A 27,447-nucleotide genomic window follows, 5' to 3' on the forward strand; every position below is an offset into this window, starting at 1 on the left:
AACAGTAATCGTTGTCAAAGTATGTGTTTTTTAGTTTATTTACTAAATCGTAATTGATATTAAGTGAGTGTGACTTGAAGTTGCTGGAATGCTTTTACATAAGATTTTGTGTAAAAAACAGAAAAGTGTAGAGAGCACTGTCTATCGAAGAGACAATAATTCTGAAGGGACAATTGCGTTTGTGCACCTTGAGGAAAGAGCATCTGCTCTTGATAGTAAGTAATCACTAATGTTTAAATATTTGTAACATTTCGGTGTAATATATTTATGATCTCTCCACCTAGTAAGTAAATCTCTCAGATTGTTAGAAATTTTTTTAGTTGGGTCTTCGTTAACTTTTTCATATATGTCAACATCACGTAGCATATCATTAACTTTTGAAATGTACATAACCTTTGTTTAATGTGACAATGATATTTTGTCGGCTCTGGTAAAGATTAAATTAGGATTGACAATCATGAACTCAGTTGAATGTTTCTTTAAATTTAAAATATATATAATGTTTTTATTACAACAAGAAAAAAAGGAGAATAATCTATTAATAATTGAAATTGTTCTATTTCTCGCGATGTTTCTAAAATTAAAGTCTAAATAAAAAGTCTATTGATATTATTCTCAGTATTCTTTATGAATTCCACAGTTAATTTTTTTGTGTTAGTGATTGGAAGAGAAAAATATTTTAAAGAAACAAAAACTGTGCGCCGTCTACATCGCCAATTCCTAATTGCTTGTTATTCGTTTTAATTTCTTTTGGAAATCATAAAATTTCTAAGATTTCTTGTAAATATGTATAATTTCTGATGAAATGTTATAAAATCTAAGAAATTTAAAAATATTTTTTTTAATTATGGAATGAGAAATCTCAAAATATTTCAGAATTCACATATATGAAGAATTTTGACAGAAGATCTGGACTTTCTGAATATTTCCAAGTATTTCTGAAAAATGTTCCAATTCATATAAAAATTATAAGAAAAATTTTCACCAGGGAAACCATTCTTTTTTATGTATATATATATCGTATCTGTATCAATTTTACATAGATGTTATAATAGCTACATCAAATATTATTGTATCTAAAATTAATAATACAAAAATGCATTAAGAAATTGAATTTATAGAAATTAAATTTATATTGCAAATAGGTAATCTTCCGTTTTGTAATCATGTTTATAAATTCTATTATCGCGCTTGTAAATTCTATTTTTGATTAACTATTCTAATTCTAAATTATTTAACTACGTCAATACGATATCAGATTTTTTTTTATCATACAGTATTGCTCAAAAATTTTAAACAATGACAAATTTTTTAAAATAAATAGATAAATTGAGAAATTGTTTTCACAATGTATATTAAATATTTATTAATTAAAATTAATATTTTCTGTATATTTTTAATAAATAAACTATAATATTAAAATTTTCAGTATTTGTATCGCAAGGAACTGATGCTAGTATATTAATTAAAGTATTTATTTGATTACTAGCAAACTATTACTTGTTTCTGTAATTGACAATGAAACTGTGATGATTTCTCGTATATGCTCTTTCTTATATAATTAATAATTATAAAACAGAGCACATTACTCATAATTTTTAATCTTAACTAAATATTTATTCATTAGTGTTTATGTTTTGAATTTTCATATTTTTTGTTTCTTTTAGGGACCAAATTAAAATGTACGTCAATATTTCTTTGTTCAAATACAATATAAAAAGAATTAATGGATAAATACATTTGACAAGCAATTAATTTACGTTTTTTTTGTATAAAAATGATATTTATTGAATTTTGTGCTGTATCTCAAGTATCTTAAATATTGTTGTCTGCTGTTTGTCGAATTTTATCGTCATATTGCTATGAAACGGCATTTTTAACGCCGATTTATGTTGGAAATTCTAATGATAACAACATCCGATTATCTCTACTCTCATTGAGAGATAACTATATGGATATATAGCTTGAAATCTACTCCTATGAATACCATCTTTGTATTCTCGACGAATATAAAAATAGGGTCCGCGCACAAGCCTGAATTATTTCTTCCGCAAAGCTGAGTGAGAAGCACCCGACCAATGGACATCCCGTTCACTTATTTACCGTGGCCCCAAGCAAACTGATCGTGGAACATGTATTGAATTTTTCATACGGACCGCCTCATCTTTTTTCCGTCGCTCGAGCTCTTTTTAAAAATTCCTACGCGAGAGACCGGTAACCTCGATTCTTCCTTGAAAGATTGAACGGCCGTTTCGCATCCACGAACGAAAGTGTTCTGTGTCCAAAATGCGCATCGTGACAGTCGTATTGCTATCAATTTCGCTATTCTGTACTTTCCAACACAGTCACGGATACGACATCCTAGGTATTTGCCCAAGTACAAGTTACAGCCACCAACAATCTTTTCAAGCATTGATGAAAGCACTGGCGTTTCGTGGTCATAAGGTTACTGTTTTATCAACAGTTCCCTTAAAGGTAAATTTTTCCTCATTTTTTGATCTAATCCTTTATCTTTATACAACTGACACACATCATTTACTTATTTTGTAAATATAATATAAAAATGTTAAAATTTTTATAAAAATAACTAAAAATTTTTGCAGCAAATTTTATTTTAAATTCATTTAATTATATAATTTTTAAAATAACGTACAATTCAAGGATGTATGGGCGTCATTTACAAATATATTAATATTCAGACTTTAAACAAACTATATATATATATATATATATATATATATATATATAATATATATATATACATATATATAAGTTATGTTCAAAACATTCCCTTTTTATTGGACAATATATTTTTATGATTTATTTATTATATTTGTTATAATTTTTAAGTTTATTTATTTTATTTATTATTACTGTTATTGTTATAAACTAAAATTTAAAAAATGATAAAAATTTAACTTTTTTTATAAGTGCTTTAAATATTTAAAATATAACTTATGCAAAGTTTTATTGCGATTCACTAATTAATTACAAAGATTAGAGAAAAAGTTTTGTTAGCTCAAAATTAGATATACGATATATACGTTAAAAGTGATCAAAATTTAAATTTAAAGAAATGATTTTAAAGTTTGAAACCTCGACTTTATAAAAAATTACGAGCTACAAGAAAGAAAATTTTTCTTCTCAATTTGTAGATTTGTCACGTGTCGAAAAAATTGCGAAAATTTTCGACTATCTATATTGTAAAAGTTCGAAGTTTTTAAAAATGTTTCTACGATTTTTTATTCTTAAGTTATTCACGAGTTAAACAAAAAGGAGTATTTTAACTTTGATTGCTCATAATTCCATTAAAAATCATGGTATTGCAATTAAAAAAATAAATTCTTAAAGCGTTGCTCTATCGAATAGTATCATGTTAATTTCTTAAATGTAAAATATATAGAAATTTAAGTTAAAAATGTGATATTACTAACCTTATAACCATTGCGCGATGGAAAAAAAGGACTGTAATATCATATTTTTAACAAATGTGTATATATATTAGGTGTTGGAATTAATTCGTAGCGTTTTTTAATGAAAGAATGTTATTTATTTCACATGAGCATTAAAAAATACATTAATGAAAGTACTTCCCATCACTTGTAAAACGCTACGAATTAATTCCAACACCTAATATATATATATATATATATATTTATATATATATTTATATATGTATATATATATATATTTGTAATATATATGTATATATATATTTTTTAAATTACATCACTTGATAGAGCATCGTTTCAGCTTTAAGAATCTGTTTTATTAATTACGGTATGATTTTTAACAGAATTATGAGCAATCAAAATCAAAATGCTCTTTTATTTAATTCGCGTGTAACTTGGTAACAAAAAGTCGTAGGAACATTTTTTAAAAATGAACTTTTAGGAAAAACTTTAAGCTTTTACGTCAAATAATCGAAAATTTTGCAACAAATGTATTCTGTATATAATTTTGAGGTAACAGAATTCTGCAGAACATTTTCTCCAACCCAATAGAACAAATAAATATTTTGTTTATTTATTGGATAATTAGCTTATACATCGCAATAACCTTACATAAATAAGCTTGAACACATAATATACTTATATTAAGAAATTCTTACAAAAAATTATAATATTGTACATTTGCATACATTTTTGTTAAAGCACAGATTCAAAAATTATTATTTATTAAAATAACTTATGATCCAAATAGTAAACCATTACCAAATTTTAAATGATTTAGGGTAATCTGTAATTTCTTCATAATTTTGTTATGTCGAAATATTATCCATACATCTTTAAAAAGACATTAGTGTTTATTATGTTTAAAACTTGGTACTGCAAAATTTATTAATTTACTCATCCTTTTTACTCCCCAATCGTTACGATTCAATGCTCTTGCCTATAATATATCATTACTTGCGAGAATCATCACCAATAAAGCTGCTTTATACTCGCTAAAGACTCAAGGCGTTACACTGTTCACTGTTATTTTCGTCTCGATAAGCTTGCGACTTTAATCGCATTCAAATACTTGTGGAACATTAACAGTCTTCTTCAATATTAAATAAAATAGTAATTATTGAGACCGAATCTTGCATGTATGTTTTATTAAATTTTTCGCTGTCAGATATAGGAATCGTTAGACAAAACAAATTTTAATTTATAGTAACAGAGAATTTTCACACACAATAAATACAGACATTAGACTCGATGACTTTTTTTCAAGCTGTTCTTTCTTCTGCATTTTACTTACTACATTTTTTATTACTTATTTCTATTCGATTTTTCTCTGACATTCTTCTTTCAGGTTTTCTCAGATCATTTGCCTAACATCTCACTTCTTTCCAGCTGTTACGCGTAATCCTTCCCTTTTCTTCCTCTTTTTTTTGTCTCTCTTTCTCTCTCTTTCTAAACTCGAGTTCAAAGTTACGCAAACTTCGTTTAGCTTCAATTTACTCCTACTAACATTTCTCTTTGCTGAATGTGTCTTCTCATGGCTTGATGGTCCTGTTTCTTTCGCGGCAAAATTAGAGATTAAATTGTTCACGTAAATTGGATAAAACCTAACTAACGAAAATATAATTGCCTTGTACACAAACTATCGCGGTACTTTATTGTTTTTTTCTCTTAAATTTACAGCAATTACTGCGCCATTTGAACATTTTTTTTTATTAATTTGTCATTCGTAATATTTAAGAGTAACTTTATTTTTATATTTATTATAGTAAACTAAGAAAAAAATTTGTTCATTGAACTAAACACATTTAGTTGTTTGCAGATTTGATTAATTATGATTGATTAACAATATTATAATGATAAAAAATTGTATTCAATCGAATTTAACCGTAGCACAGTGGGCCAGGATACCAGAAAAAATACTAAAAATGCTTCAATTGTTAAATTGAGTATTCAGTTCTTGAAATTGCTGATATCCAAACTTAAAAATTAAAAATTTGAAATAATAGATGCAATATGGCGGACGAAAAATACTTCAATTGCTATCAAATTTGATACTTAGGAGCTTTTATGGTCGCTGATATCGAATTTGAACTCAAAATTTAAAAATTCAAAATGGCAGATCCAAAATGACGGAAGAGAATAGTTAAAAAAAAATGTCAAATCTCGACCCGCGATGCATACGCCTAGCACATAATCATGCTCTCTCATACACATAATTTTTAAATTTTTAAAACAGTTTTCTTTCTTAAACGTACTTACTTAAAATTGATGTTTTTATACAGCTTCATATATATATATATATATATATATATATATATATATATATATATATATATATATATATATATATATATTAAGTGTCAAGCAAATTAGTTGAAAAAGTAAAATTATTTTTTAAAAATAATGTAAATTATTATAATAAACAATTTATATAATAAACGCATAATAAAGTAAATAATAAATACACACACACACATACACACGCGCGCGCGCGCGCGCACACACACACACACATATACATAATTTAAAATATAGTAATTTTTATTTTTTGTAATTTCATAAAATATTTTTATATGATCATCAATAATTATTACGTATGAATTATAAGTCCTACTACTGTTAGTAATGATTATTTAAAGAAATGTAAATTATTTAAAATTAAAAGATTTAACTTAAATGCTAAGAATTCTTATAGTATTAATTTTAATAATTTTAAAAATTATAAATTTATGGACACATTTTTTTATTGAATATTCTTTTTTCCATAATATTTATTAAAATTAAATCCAAATAATAATAATTATTATTATATAAGAATTTATTATTTTGTTGCTTATTGTCAACGTTACGAATTTTAAAAGAATTTACAACCCACGGAGAAGTAAAGTTTAATTGCACGTTATTATTTCTTGCGATTGAAAGGGGAAGCTAGTGGTATCACATATAAAAGTCAACCAACATAGAAGTATAATAATATTTATAAAATCAAATTCCGCAGTGGAGTTTGTAGAAGTTGATTAATATATAGTTTAATGTCAGAATACTGCAAAGAAACATGCTTTAACTCTTATTTTTTAAAACCAATCGACCTTTCTTGCGGATAACGATATAGAAATCATATTTCATGCAAATTTTAATTATGAAATAACATTCAAAACATTGAAGAATAAATAAATATTAGACAAAAAAAATGCTATTTGAGTCAAAATGATCAATCGACAATTGTATAAGTCAATTTTTTAAAATAGAAAGTATGTAGACACAAAATTAATAATCCCATTATTCTAAAATTTTGCATAAATGTACATATATTCCTCTTGATAACAATAATAATTTTTCTAAATTGAATGCTGCCAATGACTGTTGACCATTTTTTGGCCAGTTTCTGGTGTCTCCTGCATTAAGAAAAAAATTTTGTTCAATGAAAAAAAATAATTTGACTCAACAAAATACTGCGGTCGAATACATATAAATAAATATCAATGTAATAATAGCAAAATATTTTGTTCAATTACTATGATGATTTTAAATTTGGCTCAATTAAATTGATTATTGCAGACAAAATGTTTATTTGATTTTAGAATATATTTAATTCAATAGGAATTCATTTTGATGATCCATTAAATTGAACAAAGCATTAATTGAACAAATTTCTTAATGGCATATACCACAACGCAAGATGTACACAGCTAATATTTTATATTTTAAACATATAACAATTAGATAAATAAACGTTTATTTATCTAATTGTTATATGTTTAAATTGTTATATGTTATATGTTTATGACATCTCGATCAACGCCGTTAGTCGATGGTGTTTACTGCGACCAATAGCTACACATCTAATTGTCAGCCTAATACATTTAAAAATGGTTAAAACAAAATTTAATTTTTTAAATAATATAAGTATGCAAGTAAAAAAAACCATTGCTATGTTATTCATAAATATGCCCGCATAGAAATTTGCTAAACTCTTCTCAAATACATCTTACATTCTGATTAGAATGCACAAATAGATAAATCGCGGTATCAAATTAGGAAATCTATTTTTATTTCAATTTGGATTTTCTGTTTAAATTGGAATAGAATTAGTGTAGAAATTCAAATAATTCTTTTTGTATCAATAATTAAAATTGTGTTTTTATATATATATGTATATACAAGGTATTCCAAAAGTAACGGTAAATCTTTCGCGTAGAAGCAGAATGGACTAAATCCAGAAAAAAAGTTCTCTACCATTTTACAATTTTCGCAATAGTTAACAAGATGTTAATTACTGTTTTAGAGATGTTAATTACCATATAAAATGTTAATTACAGTTTTTCATTCAAATGCATGTCACATTTACCCCTACTGTCACAATTATCTCTAGTGACCTTACCTTTTAATTTTTATTTTTTATTTTAGAGTTAAATAATATTGTGATTACAATATTATTTAAATTGTACTTTAAATTATTAACATTATATATTTAACATAATTATGTACTATACATTGATTTGTTTAATTAAAGGTTATACAAAAATGTATGAATTAATATAAAATTAATTTAGTAGACAGTATTATACAATTTATTTATGAATAATTAACACAGGAGGTAACAATTCAATTATAATCACTTTATTAATGTAATAAGTGAAACACAAATATTCATTTTGGTTTACCTTCTTCTAAATTTAAACATAGTGAAATTTTTGTTTATTTAAATTTACAAGATACGTTTTTATAATAGAAAAAAATTGAGTATTCAAGAGTTCATTGGATATTTATATATATATATTTTATTTTTTTTAGCTTGAATAACTTTTATTTTCCTTAGTATTATTTCCTTCGTAAATAATTTGCTTATATAAATAATTTTTTGTATCATTTGCAATATGAATAAGGTTATGCATATTCAGAATTTGAGACTTAGAAAGAATAATTTTGGAAGTGTTGGAAAAAATCTCAATAAATATAATTTTGAAATATCATAGTAAATTGCAAAATGTTCACTAAACAATATCCGAAAAGTTGTATGTAATAATAAAAAATGATATTTTTTAGTACTACAGGCCCACAATATAATAAAAAAAAAATGAAACTCTATTGCTTTCCACATTCTCACATCATTAGTACTTCTCGGTCTTCTTTGAAATTCGAAAGGTACTTCTTCAGCAAACACAGCATTCTGCGTGATAATTCTATATTTAATACGACTTATCCATGCTTTTTCAGAAATCCAATACTCGATCAATTTTTTTATAATCCCACTACATAAATACATCGAATCCAAAACAAATTGTGATATTAAATTAATTTTTGGTTCTGTATATATAAGAAGGGTATATCCATTATGATGTTCAAAATCATCTTGATTCCGAAATGATATATCAGTTCTCTATTCCTTATTTATAGGTTCATAAATTGCTCTGCTTTCACAACGTTTACCAAGAATAGTACTTTCGCATGCACTAAACATCCATGTTCTTTTATCATTTTCAAAAAAAGACTGAGATGACGTATCATATATAAAATTATATAATTTTACTGTAAGACTTCATTATCAATTATAAAGTTATTATTTGTTACATTATTTAAATCTGTAATAAATTCTGTCAAAAAATAATTAATATCTGATGATTTAGAATTACTACTTGAAAATGGTAACAACAAAAGGTAAATGTCAGTTCTGAAAAAATTTTACATAAGATAGGCCAAAATTATTTTTTTCCTAAATTGAACAATGGTAAACCATCAACATTAAATTGTAGTTTTATTTTTTTATTTTGATGAAGATTAGTATTTACACATAATCGTATACCTCCTTCTAACCCAAAATAGATATATTGATCTATTATTTCTTTTCATTGTCATAAAATATCGTATTAATTTTGTAGTTATTCTTAGTACGTAAAAAAGTTTTTAACTTTTAGGTAATTGAGGGAATAATTTTTTTCTCAATTAATAATAATTTATCTAATGCTGCCTGCTTTATATCATAATTAAGAGCCCATTCCTCTACTTCATCAGTGTACCTTTCCTTGTCACTTTGAATTTCTTCAGCCATTTGTGTATCATTTGAGAATGATTCGTTTTCAATACTTTCAATATAATATTATTATTAGCTTCAATTTTATCACAATTCATATCTATTGCAGTTGTGAGAAAACAATTTATTACAATTTTAAAAGAAATATTATTTACCTAAGTTAATTGTTATAAGACAACCAATTGTTATAAGATTCCAATTAGAGGAGAAAGTGGTATTATGGCACCTCAGTTACATTTTACACAATAACTTTGTTAATAATCAATATTTAAGGTTATAACTTAACAATTACATTCGTTAAAATGTTGAATCAATTCTGGATTCAAAATTACGAAATATTTATTACTTAGGATGCTTAATAGAAATGTAACGATATTGCATAACGAAATTACTAATTGCATTACTCGAACAAAAAAATGGGTGGTAATGTAGCCTTCCATAAAAATGAGATAGTAGATCTAATTAAATGCTAAAATGTACCTCAGAAATGTTTCGAAATGCTTGAAAGTAAAAATGCATTATAATAGGCGCTGGTTATTGAGTATTAGTATATTAATGTACGGCGAGCTACCGAACAAATAATTCCTAAAGTAATGATTAGGATTCGCTATATAATAGCGAAGATATACTAAGGGGGGGGGGCCACAATATATATACTGGCCATAATATCAGTCATAATACTTTCTCCTGTACTATTATTAATATAATTTGTAGAGGAAGAGGTAGTATTAATTTTTAAAATCTATTTTTAAAATCTATTTTGTGGTGAGCTACATCACCTTTATCTTTCTTCAACTTATTATCACAGTGTCTCCACACAGTTTCTCCTCTGACAGATTTATTATAATATATAAAATAAAATAAAATAAATGTTTATTATTTATTATATTTCAACTGTAATATATTTATTTTAATATTGAAAGTCAAGGCAAATGAGATTGAAGCGGGATAAGTAAGGCGCAGTTAGACTTCCAAATTAAATCTTAATGTTTAATAGTCTTTAACATCAGATCATTCAAACGTTTCAACTCGTTTTTGAATCTTCATCAATGAAAATTATTCTTACAATATTAGATACGTTACTTCTTCCAATATGGACTATACTTAGGATTTGACAGAACCAATTAAGTAAACATACGCACCCTCAAAAACAAGTCAAAATGTTCGAATGATGTTAAAAACTTGTAAACATTACAATTCAAGTTATAAGACTAATTACGCTTTACTTACCACGCTTCACTCTTATATGCCTTTTCATTATTAATTTCGAGAATTGCATAGAATTTTTTCTTTTCCTTTTTATTCATATTTATTTCATATATTTTTCATATATTTCAAATATATACGCATATCTTTGTCCATAGTATTAATAGTTATTATATTCTGCAGTATAGTTATATACATTGTTGACATTTTTATTAAAAAATTTATCTTGTTGCACAGTATGTAATAAAGAATGATTTTCAGAAAAAAATTAATCATTATATTTACTGATAAAGAGATAAACTATAAATTATATATACTTACTTTCATAACATGAAAAAAATTTTTATAATTGCACAGTTCTCTTTTCAGAAATCTATATTTTTGTACACGTAATTTATTTTTTTCTTTTGCATTCATGTTTAATTTATTAATTTGTAAATATTATTAGTATATCACGCATTAAAATATTTTTGTAATGCGTGAAACTGCAACATGATAACAAAAGACACATCATGTCGTGCGGTTGGTTGTATGGCCTATAACTTTAGTGATTAAAGATAATCAGCGAAGTTAGATTTGTTAATGCCTATGTCATTATTGTTAAAATATATTGCGTTAATAATTTATATTGTGATAATGATTGAGTAAGTATTAATGATGTATTAAGTTCTTTAATTATATTATTATTTTTTAATTCAAGAAAATATGTTATATAGAAAAACATAGTTTCACTAAAATAATTGATAGCATTAATAATAATTTACAATAAAAAAATAATTTATAATGAAATGAACATGATAACTTTATCTAATTATTAATTTTTTAGGTATTGATTAAAAAATTACTGAAAAATTATATAACTGGCAACTTGTAGAATTTAGTGAAAATTTAACTGCAGAAGGTGTGCTCTATGTCGATTGTGTTCCAGCAACATGGATTATTTATAGTCCAGTTTTTAAGATATTATTAAGTTATTATCTAGCATCACCATATAATAAATAAATATTAACCGATTTACTAAAAAAGGAAGAAATAAAGAATTTCCTGCTAAAGAATGGCTTTTATAGAGTTAATATACGTGGTGGTGCAGGTAACAGAATAATTATTTGAACTAAATTATATATTATATTCAGGGCGGGAAATAATTAGTTATTATTTGTAATTAAGTTAAAGTTACTTTTTTAAATTTTTTAGTTTACACTTTTACAGTTACTTTACACATTTTAAATTTATTTATCAATTTAATGTAACTGATAAATAAACTTATTTATCAATTTAATGTAATTAGAATCTAAATAGTTGCACTATACTGTTAAAAATTTCATGAAATTTCATATACTTTTAATTTACAAAATTTGAACTTAATTTCATGACATTACATTAAATTTAATGTATTTATAATTGAAAAGTATATTTGTGTACACGCAATTTAATGTATTTTTCATGAAAATTTATGAAATTTAATGTACACGTTCATTACATTTAAGTAACTACTGTAACTACAGTAACTACTGTAACTTAATTTTCAGTTAAATTATTCATTACTTTTAATATCGTTCATAACGAGCTTCATTTACATGTAAAGGATCGTGGTCATATTTCTAAGAGTGCCACTATTGATTGTGCAGAAGACAAAGGTTATCTTCAGAAGACTAACTTAATAATTAACTAAATTATTAATTTAATTATTATTTCTAGCGATAAAAATCTAAAAAGCACTTCGTTCAATGATCTAAAATATGTATCGAATAGTGTATTATATTATTTATAAACATTATATAAAATACTTAATATTTCAGATACTTATAAAAAACTGTAAAACGATTAGTAGAAATAAAAACTAAACTTTTTGCGTTTTCCTCGGATACTGAAATTTCAGATGAAAAACAAACAGAATATCAAATACAACGATATATAATATAAAAAGAGAACTCTCCAAGAAATAATGGATGTTCCTAAGATAATTGATGAATCTGATAATAGTAATAGTAAAAAATATTTAAATATTTTATATCGAAATAATTTTATTTAGATATATGTACATATAAATCATTTATTAATTATTAAATATTTCGTTTTAGATAATAATTTTTCAAGTGATACTCCATCGACAAGTAGCGTAGAATCATTATCAAAAACTACAATCAGAAGAAAAAATCAGAAGGAAGAAAATTAAAGAAGAGTAAACAAACCGACAAGCAAAAAATGAATATAAAAGAAAATATGCTAGAAGTTATTAAAAACAAGAAAAATTTCAGATTTTAGTTTGAACGTTAAAGAAGGTAACATAGCAAAAAATAAAATTTTAAATAAAATTAAATAAAATCAAAATAATATAAAAGTAATATAGAAATATAAAATTATAAATAAAATTAAATTAAATAGAATTATAAATAGAATTAAATTAAATAGAATTCATAAATCAATTTACAAGACTCCTTACTATTTAAAAGAAATTTGGAGAAAACAGGGCAATAGGAGTCAGGCGCGATTGTCGTTGCGCAAATAATATATCGATATATAATACACTATCTCTGATAATTGCAAATAATTCTTCTCTCTTATTTTTAACATTCATCTGTATGTAATTTTTGTATAGAGTAATGGAGCTTTAGTGTAATGGAGCTCACCGATAAAATAATTATTACTCACACATTGTACATATTACGATAATTTGTCTCTGAAGAGAGCTCAAAAATGAGCCGAAACATGTAAATGCGTTATTTTAATAAAGAGTTGTGTTATATCGGTATATTATTTACGTAACGACTCCCGCATTTGACTCCTATTGCCCTGTCTTCTTCAAATTTTTTAAAAATAGAATTATAGATAAAATAAAATTGAATTAAAATAATATAAATAATATAGAAATATAGATAAATTAAATTTAATTCACTAGTTTAATACAGCAGTTTAATTGTGTTTATATCTGGAAAAATTTCGGCGCGCAGTTCGTAAGATTACAAATATGGTGCACACATATATGCAAGTACATATATATAGTATATTTAATAATTCAAGATTGAATTATTAAGTATTAAAGATCTAATTTCGACCGTTAAATTTGTAATACTGATTGCGTTCTTACATAAGCGGTCTAAAATAGAGATAGTGTTCCGAAATCATAGTTAATTTAAATGTATTCTCGGGGATGGCAAGTAAACAACTCATAGACACCGAACCATCCCTGTGACCGACATTTCGTTCAAAACATGCGTGTATCTCGCGCCTGTTCTAATCACGCTATCTATCTCAGATGGCACACGATCTCCCTTGCGCGGCACTCGATAAGTTATAATTATCGCGCACACGTTTCGCATGCGAAAGTTCAGTTCGCTTCCCGATCCCGATCAACAATACGGATCATCTATTTTTACTCGCGCTTAACGGATCATATCCCGAATATTCAGAGCGAATCATATCGAAGTTTCATCGCTATTTTGTCACATAACATTACCATGCGTATCGCGAGGGCATTTAATGTGCGAGAATTGCCCGAGTTTTCGGCGAGATTTGCCGGTCTCGTTGCTGCTTACAATACGAATTCTGTCTAACGGCTGTGAGAAGATATTCAAAGTCGTACCAAGTTCAAATTATACATGCACGCATCTAACCGAACGTATCGGTCATCGGATTACGAGCATCGCTTACCGCCCGCTTCGAATAAATCTTAATTCCGACTAATGAATAAAATTTAAATTATTACAACAAAGAGAGTTGTTATTACACGCCGCCTTGTGAGCGAGCCTTTTATACAAGGTGACACCAGCGTCACACACAAACAGATAGAAATATAGAAAATTTTACTTAATACATAAATAACAGAGAAAACACAGATGAAATGTCATTAAAATTTTGAAAAGGAAGATTCATATAAAAATTTGCCTGATCATAACAAACTTAAAAATGACCTGACTTCATAAAAAATGGTGAATATTAGAAAATAAATAGTAAATAAATAGTGAATATAAAATAGTGAATATAAAATAATAAATATTTCATAAGTTTCTAGTCTAAAATCAATTAAACATCATTTTGATGAATGTAATCGTTAAGTTGTAAATTTAAATATTGATTATTAACAAAATTATTGTATAAAATGTAAATAGGAGATCTCCATAATACTACCTTCTCCTGTATTATTGAAATTGATATTATTATATTATATTATTGTTTCGTACTTTTCTTATTCATATGAATAAATAATTAAAATACAATATTATTTCTCTATACTATTAATATTTACTTCCAGGAAACTTCCATAAAACTTTTATTAAGAGCTATTTTAGTAAATAGACAAATTATGTAAAGATAAATAGATAAAAACGAAAAAAGAAATAGAAGAAGACGACAAATTCGAAACAATAATAGTTTACACATTTTTAATCCATTGAATGATTTTAATATTAAAATGTCAATAAAATTAATGAATGATTCCTTAAAGTTTGACTTAACTTTAAATAATGAAGATACTACAAAGAAATTTGTGAGTTTTAAGTGTAATAAAAATTTATGCAACATTTCTTTTACCATACAAATTTATTTCTTTCTATAATACTTGATAGATTGGATTTTTAAATAATTGTTTGGATCGGAGTACAAATAATCCCATTAAAAGTGTTTACGCAATTTTAAGAAAAATATTCACACATGATTTGGCTTTGCAATTCACAGTTATAAGAAAATCTGATAATAGGAAAATTTTTAAAACAACTAATACCTACAAAAATATGAAAGGTATATAACTGCATATTTTTAAAATATTTAATACAGAAATTGTAAAATATTTTGTTTTTCTTAAATATATTTTAGATGTTTTAATGAGCATTCATATCACAACTGAAGATACTCCGATAAATAAAAAAAATTTTCATACTACTTTGAGAACAGGATTCGCCAAAATGCAGAGATTGGAACGGCCATCGATCTAGACAATCGACAGATTGATTTTTTATTATTGTGTATATAATTAATATTATAAATTCTTTTCTATTATCATATATACCGGATATCTGAGACCATTCCTTTTATCTTGGGAAGAGCGTTTTAAAAGGAGTGTATGGGTGGTCTCAGATCCGATACATGTATCTAGTTTACAAAACATTACGCTTCTGATCAGAATCTTCATAGATTTCCCAACCAGAATCCATAATTTTTTAGAGAAATCCGATTGGATTCTAATCTGATCTCAAAAAATATTCTATGCGGGTGTACTTTCTTGATGAGCGTAATATTTTTAATTATCTAACTATATGTTTTTGATGATTCTTTGTATGTGTCATTTATGAAATGTATTTACATGTTATGATTGTTATTCTTTATATTGTATTATTTTATTTTGCTTTGTTTTTCAAATTATAAAATTAATGTCATCTAAACTTTATAGAATATATTTTCTTTTGTATAATTTTAATATATTGCTTTTCTGCGGTTTTATTAATTAAGGTATTTATATTATGTTATTGGCATTTACACGATAATTTATTTGTTAAAAGATTATAATACCATTGATTGATTTTTTAAGTTTTAATATAATACAATTTACGAATCTTATACTTAACATTTACACGTGAATTTAATTGTTAATAGTTTCGGGGATTTTATCGCGAAAGTATTGGATAGTGATAAAATCATAGGATAGTCAGCGCTAAGAAAGATTCCGTTCCTGGTAAAAGAAACACGTATCTTTATTTCGAGGCTAGACGGATTTTTCAAGCAGCTGCCTTGAGCGAGCGCCAGCGGAAGATTGTCGATTCCCTCTCGCATGCTTGATCTCATACTCAGAGAAAAACTATTTGTTTTTCGATTGTTCTAGAAAGTCCAAAGTTTCGATTTTAAAAGAATACTTCTTTAGCTCATTCTATCTGATTTTCTCGTGCAACAGTTGCCTCTCCCGGCAGATTATGTGCACAATTGCACTTTGCTGTATTATATTGGATTTTAAATATCTATCGAGATTTTATTCGCAAATGAGATAAATCTGTCGCCAATTATTCCTTGCTTTCGCTGCCGTTTACATTCGATGCTTTACCCGTCTCGTGACTGTCTCTCTGTGTTATCCCTTTTTCTAACTCGAACAGCTGAGCAGATCTCCCATATTCTTTCGCGATCCCGAGAACACAATATTCTCGGGACTCTCTTTTCACCCGATGAAAATTAAATCTTTTTCGAATGCATTTTTTAGCTCGAGTAATAGCGATATAACCGCCACAGTATCCTCCTACTAGTGCTTACAGTGCGATAAACTATATATCCACGCGGTGTAATTCCTGCTCAGTTGTCATGTTTTTTTTTCTTTTGTTTTTTTTTTATAGAATAGAATAGAATGATTTGAGATAGAATAATGCAATAGGGCGAAAATTAGTTAACTCTAATCCGCCGTTGGATCTTACATCATGTAACAAAAATGTGTGATTTTAACTATGCGATTAAATTTTCTTTAATTGAATAAACTATTATTCATCGTCTATGTGTGTAATACTCGAATATCCTTGGCGTTTACGGAAAATATACATGTAATTATACAAGAAATTAAAATTTTATCTTCTTCCGACTTGTAGACGGTCCGAGAAATGAACTCTCTTGCCCGTCGCAACCCCGGCTCGCTCTCGGCGCATTCGCGAACTTCCTCGGGTCGACGTCTTCTGTACTGTTGTTGTCAACCAGTGTCTCGCATTCCTCGTCTCGGTTGGGCTGTTGTTTTCTGTATTCTCTAAAAAGATACATGCGGGTTTTAATCGATTTATCGAAATCATTATATCTCTTCCTTTTATCCATACGACAAAAAATTTGTCGGTATGGCTGACCACCGAGTATGGGTCGTCGTATGGCAACCACAATATCCTCTTGAATCCATCATGATGCATAAATAGCTCAGTCGTAGCCAAATCCTTAAATATTAACGGCCTTCGCTTCCCGTCATGTGTCCCCTCGATTGGACGCAGGTCGTCAAAATGACGACGCAATTCCTTGACAAAATCGGCGGCATTGTCCACATCGACGACCGCCGATTCAGGAAGCCTCAACATTTCTCCGTAAACGAGCTCAGCCACCAAATCGTCCGCAAATCGTCCCTCCAGGCCGCTCGGATCCCCAACAAGACATATGCCGAATATTTGTAGAACTGGCCGACGAAATCCAGAATATCTGAATTGACATAGTCAGTTGCTCTTTTCGATTTTTGGTGGAACGTAAAGATGAGCGGCTTATGAGCCGTGTAAATAGTGAACTTCCTTGCCTCCACCATATGTCGGAAGTACTTGATCGCGAGGTATACAGTCAAGAGTTCACGATCAAATGCACTATATCTCGCCTCGGCAGGATTCAGCTTTTTTGAATAGAATGCTAACGGCTCCCAGTCGCTACCGTTTCGCTGCTGCAACGAGGCTCCGACGCGAGGCTGGTCAGACGCGTCCGTGAACAACGCTAACTCTGCATCACTCTTTGAATGCGTCAGAAGTGCTTGCAGAAGAAGCTTGCGCTAGACTCTTTCTTGACGTTGTAAACGCTTGCTCCGCCAGCGATGCTAAGTTTTTCTTTTTGCGTTGTTATGCAAAAAGTCATTTAACGACGCTAACGTCTCACTGGCAGAAATCTTCTAAAAATTTAGCATGCCGAGATATCGTCGAAGATCCTTGACCGTTTCCGGTTTTCAGTAATTGCCCTCACACGCGCGGGCAACGGTCGCATCCCTTCACCGGTCACCGAATATCTGAGAAACTCGACTTTTCCGTTCGCCCGAATACGCACTTCGCCGGATTGATAACATCGTACGTCCGTAAACCGCTCAAACAGCATTTACAAATGCTCGAGGTGCTCCTCGACCGACGACGACGCGACGAGAATATCGTCGATGTACACGTAGCAAAAGTCGAGACCGCGAAGAACCTCGTCCATAAACCTCTGGAAGATCTGCGTGGTGTTCCGTAGGCCGAAAGACATTGTCGGAAATTCGTACATTCCGAACGGCGTCGTAATTGCCGTTTTCGAGATATCTTTCTTCGCGACCGAGAATCTGGTGATATGCCCGAACTAGGTCGATGGTGATGAAAAGCTTCCTTCTCTGAAGAGACTGCGCGAAATCCTGTATGTGACGTATTGGATAACAATCCGATACAGTCCACGCGTTAAGGGCCCGATAATCGCCGCAGGATCGCTAGTCTTCGCCCTTTTTGGGAACCATATGCAAGGGCGATCACCAACAGCTCTTTGAAGGTCACGTAATTCTAAGTTCCATCGTCCTCTCGAACTCCTTCTTTGTGGTCGCCAAATGCTCCAGCACGAGTCTCTGCGGTCGACATACTACCGACGGTCCTAGTGTCGTCTTGTGATGACGCGTCTCGTGCTTCATTTCTCTGGGACAGCTCCTCTGGCTTCGTAACTTCCGAATATCGCACCAACAGTTCGTGGAATGGTGTTGTACCCGCAAGCATTTTTACACTGGACACATTGCACCGCACACAGCACCCGCGCGTCGCAAGTTCGTTAATTGATCGATGAGTCAACCGTTCTTCAAGTCCACCAGGAATCCGTAATGTGCAAGAAAATCTGTTACTATAATGGGCTTTGTCACATCCGCGATCACGAAACGCCACACGAATCGTCGCAGCCCAAGATTTAATGTCATTGTCTCCGTATTATATATGGATTATCATTTCGTTCGCTGCGGAAAGCTCGTAGGATGATTTTTGTCGCGGTCCGCGAATCATGCTCCGCGGATACACGCACAAATCTACATCCGTGTCAATCAAAAAATTTTTCTTTGTTTTAATATCTGTCACGAAAAGGCGACGCGTCAGATGGCCTGAATAGTCTGCCGCCATCAACAATGGGCCACAGCGTTTCCCTGCTGCTGCATAGAGCAGAAGATATCGTGTCGCTTCCTCGCCGAAACGATAGTGGTAATAGGACCACCAGCCGCGTGCTCACGATTCCGCGAACGCGATCGCGACCGCGCCGTCGGCCGCCGCGAATCCGGTCTCTGTCATCACGAAAACGGTCTTTGCCACCACGATAACTGTCACTCCTTGCGTCTTAAAGCGCCTCGATGAATCTCCGAATAGCCGTCATTTGCTCAGCCATTTTCTGTTGCAAAGTTAACTACAACTGTGCGATTTGTAGATTGAATCGAATTTTGCTTCGGTCGCAGCAATGCTATCTCGAGTTTCGACTCGCGGTGTCGGAAGTTGTCTTCGCGACCTGGAATGCAGGCGCACAGGTAGCCTCGATGAGGCTACTCGCATCAGCTATTTCCGCCAGCTGCTGGTGCCTCCGATTCGCGCTACAAGATGCAATTGGATATGTACGGACAAATGGGACAGCTACACCGTACGCAACACTCCATCCCCGACGACGCTTCCGGCAAGGCCTCCAAGATGTTTTAAAAATTATGAGGGTTTTTGGTCCCGACTTCCTCGTGCAGGAGTCTACGAGTCTTATTCTGCTGGGAGAGGCTGAGTGACGCTGAGCCGCTTAATTAAATCCACTTTTAATGTCTCATACGCGCGCTTCGCGGGCGGATTCATAATGATATCGCGGATCTCGGCTGTGTATCGCGGGCGGATTCATAATGATATCGCGGATCTCGGCTGTGTATCGCGGGCTAATCATAGTCAATGCGTAATTGAACTTCGTCGCATCGACAGTGATTCCGGCGGCTTGAAAGCTACGATCGACTATCTTGAACCAAAGTTCTGGATCTGCGGGTGTAAATTCTGGCATCCTCATGACTATACGGCTCATCTCCGCGCCCGGCATCAAAAAACCTATATCGTCGATCATCGTCTGTCCAGCCGCCGCACGCGAATCCGCCAGCTGCAGACGCTGTCACTCGAACGCCTGTCTTTTCAATTCTAGCTGTCGTCCCTGTTCATCAATACTCCGCTGCTATTTCATCGATGACGAGGTCGATGGATTCTCCTTGTGCGTCACCACCATTGTTTCTTGCATGTTCACTCCTGATTTGTTCACATTCACTCCGACCGGATACCTTGATGAATTTGCCACGATGCGCGTAAAGGAAAAATGCAAAATTATTTCGTGGTACAACGGAATCACCACTTTGGGGATCTTATCGGATAGTGATATATTGGATAGTGATAAGGTCACAGGATATAGTCAGCGCTAAGAAAAAATTCCGTTCCTGGTAAAAGAAACACATATCTTTATTTCGAGCCTAGATTTTACAAGCACTACCCTGAGCGAGCGCTGGTGGAAGAGTGTCGATTCCCTCTCGCATGCTCGATCTCACACTCAGAGAAAAACTATTTGTTTTTCGGTTGTTCTAGAAGGTTCCGAAGTTACAATTTTAAAAGAATTCTTCTTTGGCTCATTCTACCTAATTTTTTCGTGAGATGCAACGGTTGCCTCTCCCAACGGATTACAGCATGTGCATTATTGCACTTTGCTATAATGTTGGATTTTAAATGTCTACCGAGATTTTATCCGCAAATGAGATAAATCTGTCGCCAATTATTCCTCGCTTTCGCTGCCGCTGTTTACATTCAACGTTTTACCCGTCTCGTATCTGTCTCTCTGTGTTGTCCTTTTTTCTAACTCGAACAGCTGAGCAGGTCTCCCATATTCGCGAGTATTCTCTCATCTCGAGACGTGATTATAGCGAGAAGGGAAGTTCCTCGAATTCATTCACAAACTTCGTTCGTAACCAACGTGTACACTTTATTATTATCGGTCGTACATAACGCCTGTTCGTCAAGATGGCTCTTGTGATGGCTTCCCGATGCCTTTCCCTGTGCTCTTCCCGGTGCCGGGGGCCTCGCTCGGCCTGCGCACTTTGTTTAACACGCCGCGCCATCGGAAACGGAATCATCCGCATATGCGCTGTAGTGTTACGGGCCCGGTGGTTAGACCGCGCGATTCGAACGGGCCGGTGACTGATTGCCTTACAACTCGGCCAGCCTAACCGTTAATCGTCCCGATTAAGTAGGGGGCACGAAATAAGCAGAACTAAAAATTTTTTTTATAAAAGTGATTTAACAACTCCTTAAACAAAATATTCGACTGCAGGCGGTAAACGCAAACAAATAAAATATGAAATAAACATATCAATGGCATTACAGGTGCTTACGTTGGTTGTGTGCGAGCAATATATTAGATAAGTAATAGGTTTGGTTATCAATGGAGTATAGTCTTCTACGCTTTCTCTTTTCGGCTTGGTGTCCATGGTCGGATGTTAACTGCCGACCATGATACGGCATTTGCGATAACTGGAACCCTTCGGGGTCTTTCACTACGTAACGATCGTTTCTAAGTATTCGGCCAATTTCATACGATCCTTTGAAACGCGCTAACAAAGTTTCTTATCATGACCTTATCACCTATTAGATATTTTTTAGCAGTCTTATGCCTGCGTAAATACGTTTGTTGTAGTGTCTTGAATTCGCGTCTTGATTTGCTTATCCGTTCGTGCGCATAAATTAAGCAAGTCGCGAGGTAGGTCAAAATCTCCAGCAACTTCTAACGCGTCATGTAACTCATCAATTATTTCTCCTCGTTGATGTATTCCAAAGAGTAGCATCCTCAGAGACTCATTCGTGGCTTTCGATACAGTATTGTTACACACAAATTCGACATCCCTAAGTACATTATACCATGGAATATTTCACTCGTCTGCATGGGCAAAATGGTACAATTAAACCTCTCTACTTGGCCATTCGCTTGAGGCAAAGTGGTGGCAACTTTAATATGCTGTATGTTGTGTTCTTTTATAAATTCTTCAAATTCACGAGATGTAAAGCAACTCGATCAGAAATGAGACATAAGAGTCGACTATAATGTTCGAAATATGATTTAAGACATTTTATAATCTCCGCGACATTTTAGTGGCATATATTTCACATGTTTAATGAACGCATCGACAATTAATAAGATATCATGATTCTATGGGAAAGCTGGATGTAGGTGCTAAATAATCGACATGTAAAATGAAAAATGGCTTATCGCCTTTTGGGATGCTATGCAGTAATTTCTCAGGTCTCCCTACATTCGAGGCAAAAGCAATGCATTTTTCAAACAACTTTTCAAGTAATTTTCGACTTTTAACTTCATTTCCGAGAACTAATAACTGTTTCTGATATTGTGTACCGTTTTGACAACCTTTGCATGGTCCATTTCGTTGTGGTATTTATGTATAACACTCGTTTCAAACGCAGTCGATATATAAAAGAGAATTTGTCCTGGTGCTTCCTATAAACCAATCCATTCTTCATTTCGAACAACTTAGTCTCGGCGTTCTAATTCCGTTCGAATTCTAACAATTTCAGAGTCTTTGCTTTGACACAACGCAAGGTTTCAATCGAGGGAATTATCCTCGATTACGAATATTTGTCAGTTTAAGGCGTCTATGTGTGGCATACGCGTGCCAGACTCCAGCGAGTAGTCGTAATTTTGCACTTCCATTACTCAACGCGTGATTCGGAGATTTGTTTCCTTTTTATTTAAAGTTAAACTTAGCTTGACAATCCGTAACAATCTTGAATTCACGCTCAGTAAATATGTACGAAATCGGCGAAGTGCGTAAATTACCAATAGCATCTCCAATTCGAAGCTATGATATTTAGATTCCGTTGTTCTTTTGAAGAAATAGAATATTGGATGAAGCCTTTTATTTCTTTTTTTTGCAATAAAATCGCTTTGAAGCCTGCTGTGCTCGCATCACAGTGCAGCTCGGTTTCATCACGAAAAGAGTATATGCTAAGTATCGGGGCATTCGTTAATCGATCGTTACGAATGCTTGCCTTTCGAGCTCATTAAATCTGAAATCTGTGTTTTTTCTGACCAAATCATACAGAGATTTGGCTATAATCGAAAAGTTCTTTATGAATTTCCTAAAATAAGCAAATACAGCCCTAAAAAATTTTATACATCCCGAGCGTTTCGCGGAGCCGGGAACTTCAAAATCGCTTCGAGACCTTGCTTCGTTGGTCAGATTCCTTCACCCGTTACTGTATAACTTAAATAATCTAATCTGATATGGAAAAATTGACATTTATCCAATCGCAATTCTAGACGATTCGTGACAAGTAAGTCGAAGACTTTCTCTAATACGTGAAAATGATGTTCGATCGTTTCGGTCGTGATAAGGAAATCGTCCAGATATATCGGAACTTCGCCCGCCTTAATTAGATCCCTAAATATCTCCGTGACATAGCGTTAGAATTTAAGTGGAGCCAAAAGACATCCTAACATTCGTATTGCTCTAGCGGTGTAATGAACGAATATATTTCACCGAATCTTCGTGCATTTTAATATTGAATCTTTTAAATCAAGAATGATAAAATATATTTTTTTTCCTACTAACATGTTCAATTGATCCTCAATCAATGGGATCGGAAAATTATCGCGTAATGTAATTTTATTTAGCGCTCAGAAATCCACACACATTCTTGTTTTGCCATTTTTCTTTTTCGTCAGAACGATCGATGAAGCATATTCTGACGTGCTCTCTCAAATAATATCTTTTTCAATAAGTTCGTCCAGAATTTTATTTAATTTAGCTTTCTCATCGTACGAAAGTCTGCGTGGTGTACACAAAAACGGTTTATCACCTGAAAGTATAAGTTTCATTACATTTCCTACCTCGGAGTTTAGCGGCCTCTGCACGTTTACGTATCGCTTCGTGAATAAATTACATGCTCGCGTTTTTATCTCTATTGGAAAGTCAAACGCATTTTTTTCGCCGGTGGGTAAGTGTCACTCGCTTCTAACTCGATATTCATAATGTCATCGGTTATCTCTTCTGTTTCCCCCTCGCTACTTAAAGTTAGTTTCGCTGATTTTATGAAATCTCGGCCTAGGACCAACGAGGCCTTCATCGTCGTATCCGGCACTACACGTAATGTAATTTTATATTCTCTGTAGTTGATTGCAACCGTTGCTTCTATGCGACCTATTATTTCCAACCCGCTGCCGTTTATACCATAGAATCGATCAGAACTGGAATCACGAATATACTTGCGTGGAATGTGACTTTCTTTAACACGAAGCAAATTGAACTTCCCGTATCTATTAACGCGATAAAGTCTATGCTACAATAGTTATCGTCGTGATTCATGCATAATTGCACTTTATACCGAAAATCGTCGCCTTCTTGCTGTCCTTGTGTTACTCAGTTGACGTCTTCTGACGGGAAGTTGCACTGGTTTGCTTGATGGCCGAATTTTCCACACTTAAAGCACGAACCTCGTTCTCTTTTGGGTTTATTACAATCGGCGGCGATGTACTCTACCTCGTTGCAGTTGTAATATTTTCGTGAAGTTGCGATGTTTCCGCTTGTTTCCTTCCATTATTTTTTATCCTTTTCCTTGGCGGATCCACGCGACGTTGTAGGAACGATTTAGTGTCCGGGGACCGAAATATCGGCGAATGCGGTCAACATCGCTTCCACTTACTCTTAACTGTACTTTGGCTTGGGTGCGTAATTTTTGACAGGGAATACCTTCGCTAGCATAGCTAATGGTTTCGGCATCTTCTACTGCTATTCGATTTGCAAGCGTCATTTTGTCATTTTCTAATTCGCAAAAGTCTCATTCGTTTTCCACACCTTCGATTCCAATTCGCGTCGTAAGGTTAATTGATCTCGTTGTCGTCCGTATGTTTTCTTTAACTCGCTCAGGAGATAATCGCAGGTCAACTCGATACAATCAGTTCTCGAATGATATCACTTCAACCGAATGATACCTCTTCCAGACAATCTACTGCATAATAATGCTTTCGCTTAGTGACTATCTAACTCGTAGGTGGATAACAGCATTTTCATCGGTCGAAATCCAACTCATGTCCATCGAACTCGTCGATCATATCCTTAAGTTCTTGCCATTTCTTCACTACAGTTCTGCGAAGTCTCAATTCTGGGTGCCATCCTTAATAATGCTACTTCCCTTCTTAATAATTCGGTTTCGCATTCTGCGAGTTCCTTCTCTCTTCGTAACAAGATAACTTCACGTAAAATGTGAGATAGAGTGACGTGTGCGCTCGTGGTCTCCAGTGGACTCATAATTTCGTTAACTCCTTGTGGGAAATTAAGGGCGGTTTGAATAGTCGACGCCTCTGGGTCAGGGCGTCGGATCGTCCCTCGTCGATTCCGTCCGCAGTGACCTCCGACATTAGTCCTTCTGGGAGAACCTCCGCGTCTAATAACCGTTGCACAAGATCACTTTTCAATCCATAAATAAGCAGATTTTTACTCCTCAACCTTTCCTTAAGTTCCGCTACCGTAGGCACATTCATTGCGGATCTAAACTTAAATTTCGCTCGTAAACGTAAAGTACTTTTCCCGCTACGTATGTGATTTCATTAATAAAGTCACTCACTTCTGTCCGTAAAAGCGTATAAAATCACATAAAACGTAAAAATAAGATCACGTAACATAAACGATCATTCCTCAACGTAATGTTCTCGATCAGCACATAACCATACATTCCGAATCGACCATCGATATGAGAATAGGCACAAAATAGACATAAAATCCATAAGTTCATAAGGCATCCATTGAACGTTCACGATTTCCCTTCTTCCGCATATAGTTATAACCGCGTTCGGTTCAAATTCCTTAAATTCTTAAAGTGTCTGTGGGATGCACAAACGCGGTTAACGCACGGCCATAACCAAACAGCTTGCACTGGCCGGGTCCTCGATCCGACGTCGATCTGGTGCGAATAATCTCACTTCTGACTGTGTAAGGGATAAAGACGTTATAGCGAAAAGGGAGGTTCCTCGAATTCATTTACAAACTTCGTTCGTAACTAACGTGTACACTTTATTATTCTCATACATAATACCTGTTCGTCAAGATGGCTCTTGTTCCCGATGTCTTTCCCGCGTTCTTCCCGGTGTCGGGAATCTTGCTCGGCCTGCGCAGTTCGTCCGACACGCCGCGCCATCGGAAACGGAATCATTCGCATATACATTGTAGCGCTACGAGCCCGGTGGTTAGACCGCGCGATTCGAACGGGCTGATGACTGAATTGCTTTACAGACTTTTTATTTTATATATATTTTATTTAAATATAATTTATAATACCTTTTATTTAAATATATTTTATATTTTATATTGTAAGTTCATAACCAAATTTGTTAACATTAAAAATGACCCGATAGGGTATGAAATGTTTGTTATAGACAATTGTTTTTATTTATAATTTAACTATTTGTATTATTAAAAAAAATATTTATATTAGGCTTCTAATCCTCTTTTATATTATTATTTAATTTTATTGAGCCTTTTGACATATTGTTTTGATTTATTACACACTGGGCGAAATGATGCGTAATAACTCTAATTTTACTTTTTATTAGAACATTTTTTGATACAGATACGTGCAATCTTTTGAAAAATTCTATTAATCTGATAAAATTAAGTTAATATTAGAATTTGTATTAAATTTCTGAAATCATGCTTTAGATTAAATCTGGTTCCATCACACTTATCAAAATATACAAATATTAATAATATTTCTATATTCTCGTATTAACAGATTTTCGTACAAAAAATTAACAACGAATCTACTGAATAATGTAAGAGTAATCATGCGCTTGGAAATGAAAAATGCATACCAACATTTATATAAGATTGGGGATTTATAATATTACTAACATTATCTCTGACAATTTGCCATCTATTTGTTTTTAAATATCAAGATTACATTAACAATTTTTATTTTTACGAAAAAATGTATAAAATTAATAAAAAGATAGATTGGTTAATGTTAAAAAAGTCTAAACTAATAAAATCAAAAATTA

The 27,447-nt window shown here is 31.9% G+C and overlaps 1 protein-coding gene and 1 pseudogene across 1 annotated transcript in view; one reads left to right on the plus strand and one right to left on the minus strand.

Moving 5' to 3' along the window:
* The first annotated feature begins 1,797 nt into the window (after positions 1-1,797).
* LOC105150925 (UDP-glucosyltransferase 2) overlaps positions 1,798-27,447 on the plus strand; it is a 158,342-nt gene continuing 132,692 nt past the window's right edge. Inside the window, exon 1 of the mRNA XM_087406358.1 lies at positions 1,798-2,475. Within this exon, the coding sequence (XP_087262484.1) occupies positions 2,287-2,475 (189 nt within the window). The 5' untranslated portion in view covers positions 1,798-2,286. The remainder of the gene's footprint in view (positions 2,476-27,447) is intronic.
* On the minus strand, positions 19,723-21,989 carry LOC147909628 (uncharacterized; annotated as a pseudogene).

The sequence above is a fragment of the Acromyrmex echinatior genome, chromosome 5, assembly GCF_024713525.1.
Source record: "Acromyrmex echinatior isolate Ae372 chromosome 5, ASM2471352v2, whole genome shotgun sequence".
NCBI lineage: Eukaryota > Metazoa > Arthropoda > Insecta > Hymenoptera > Formicidae > Acromyrmex > Acromyrmex echinatior.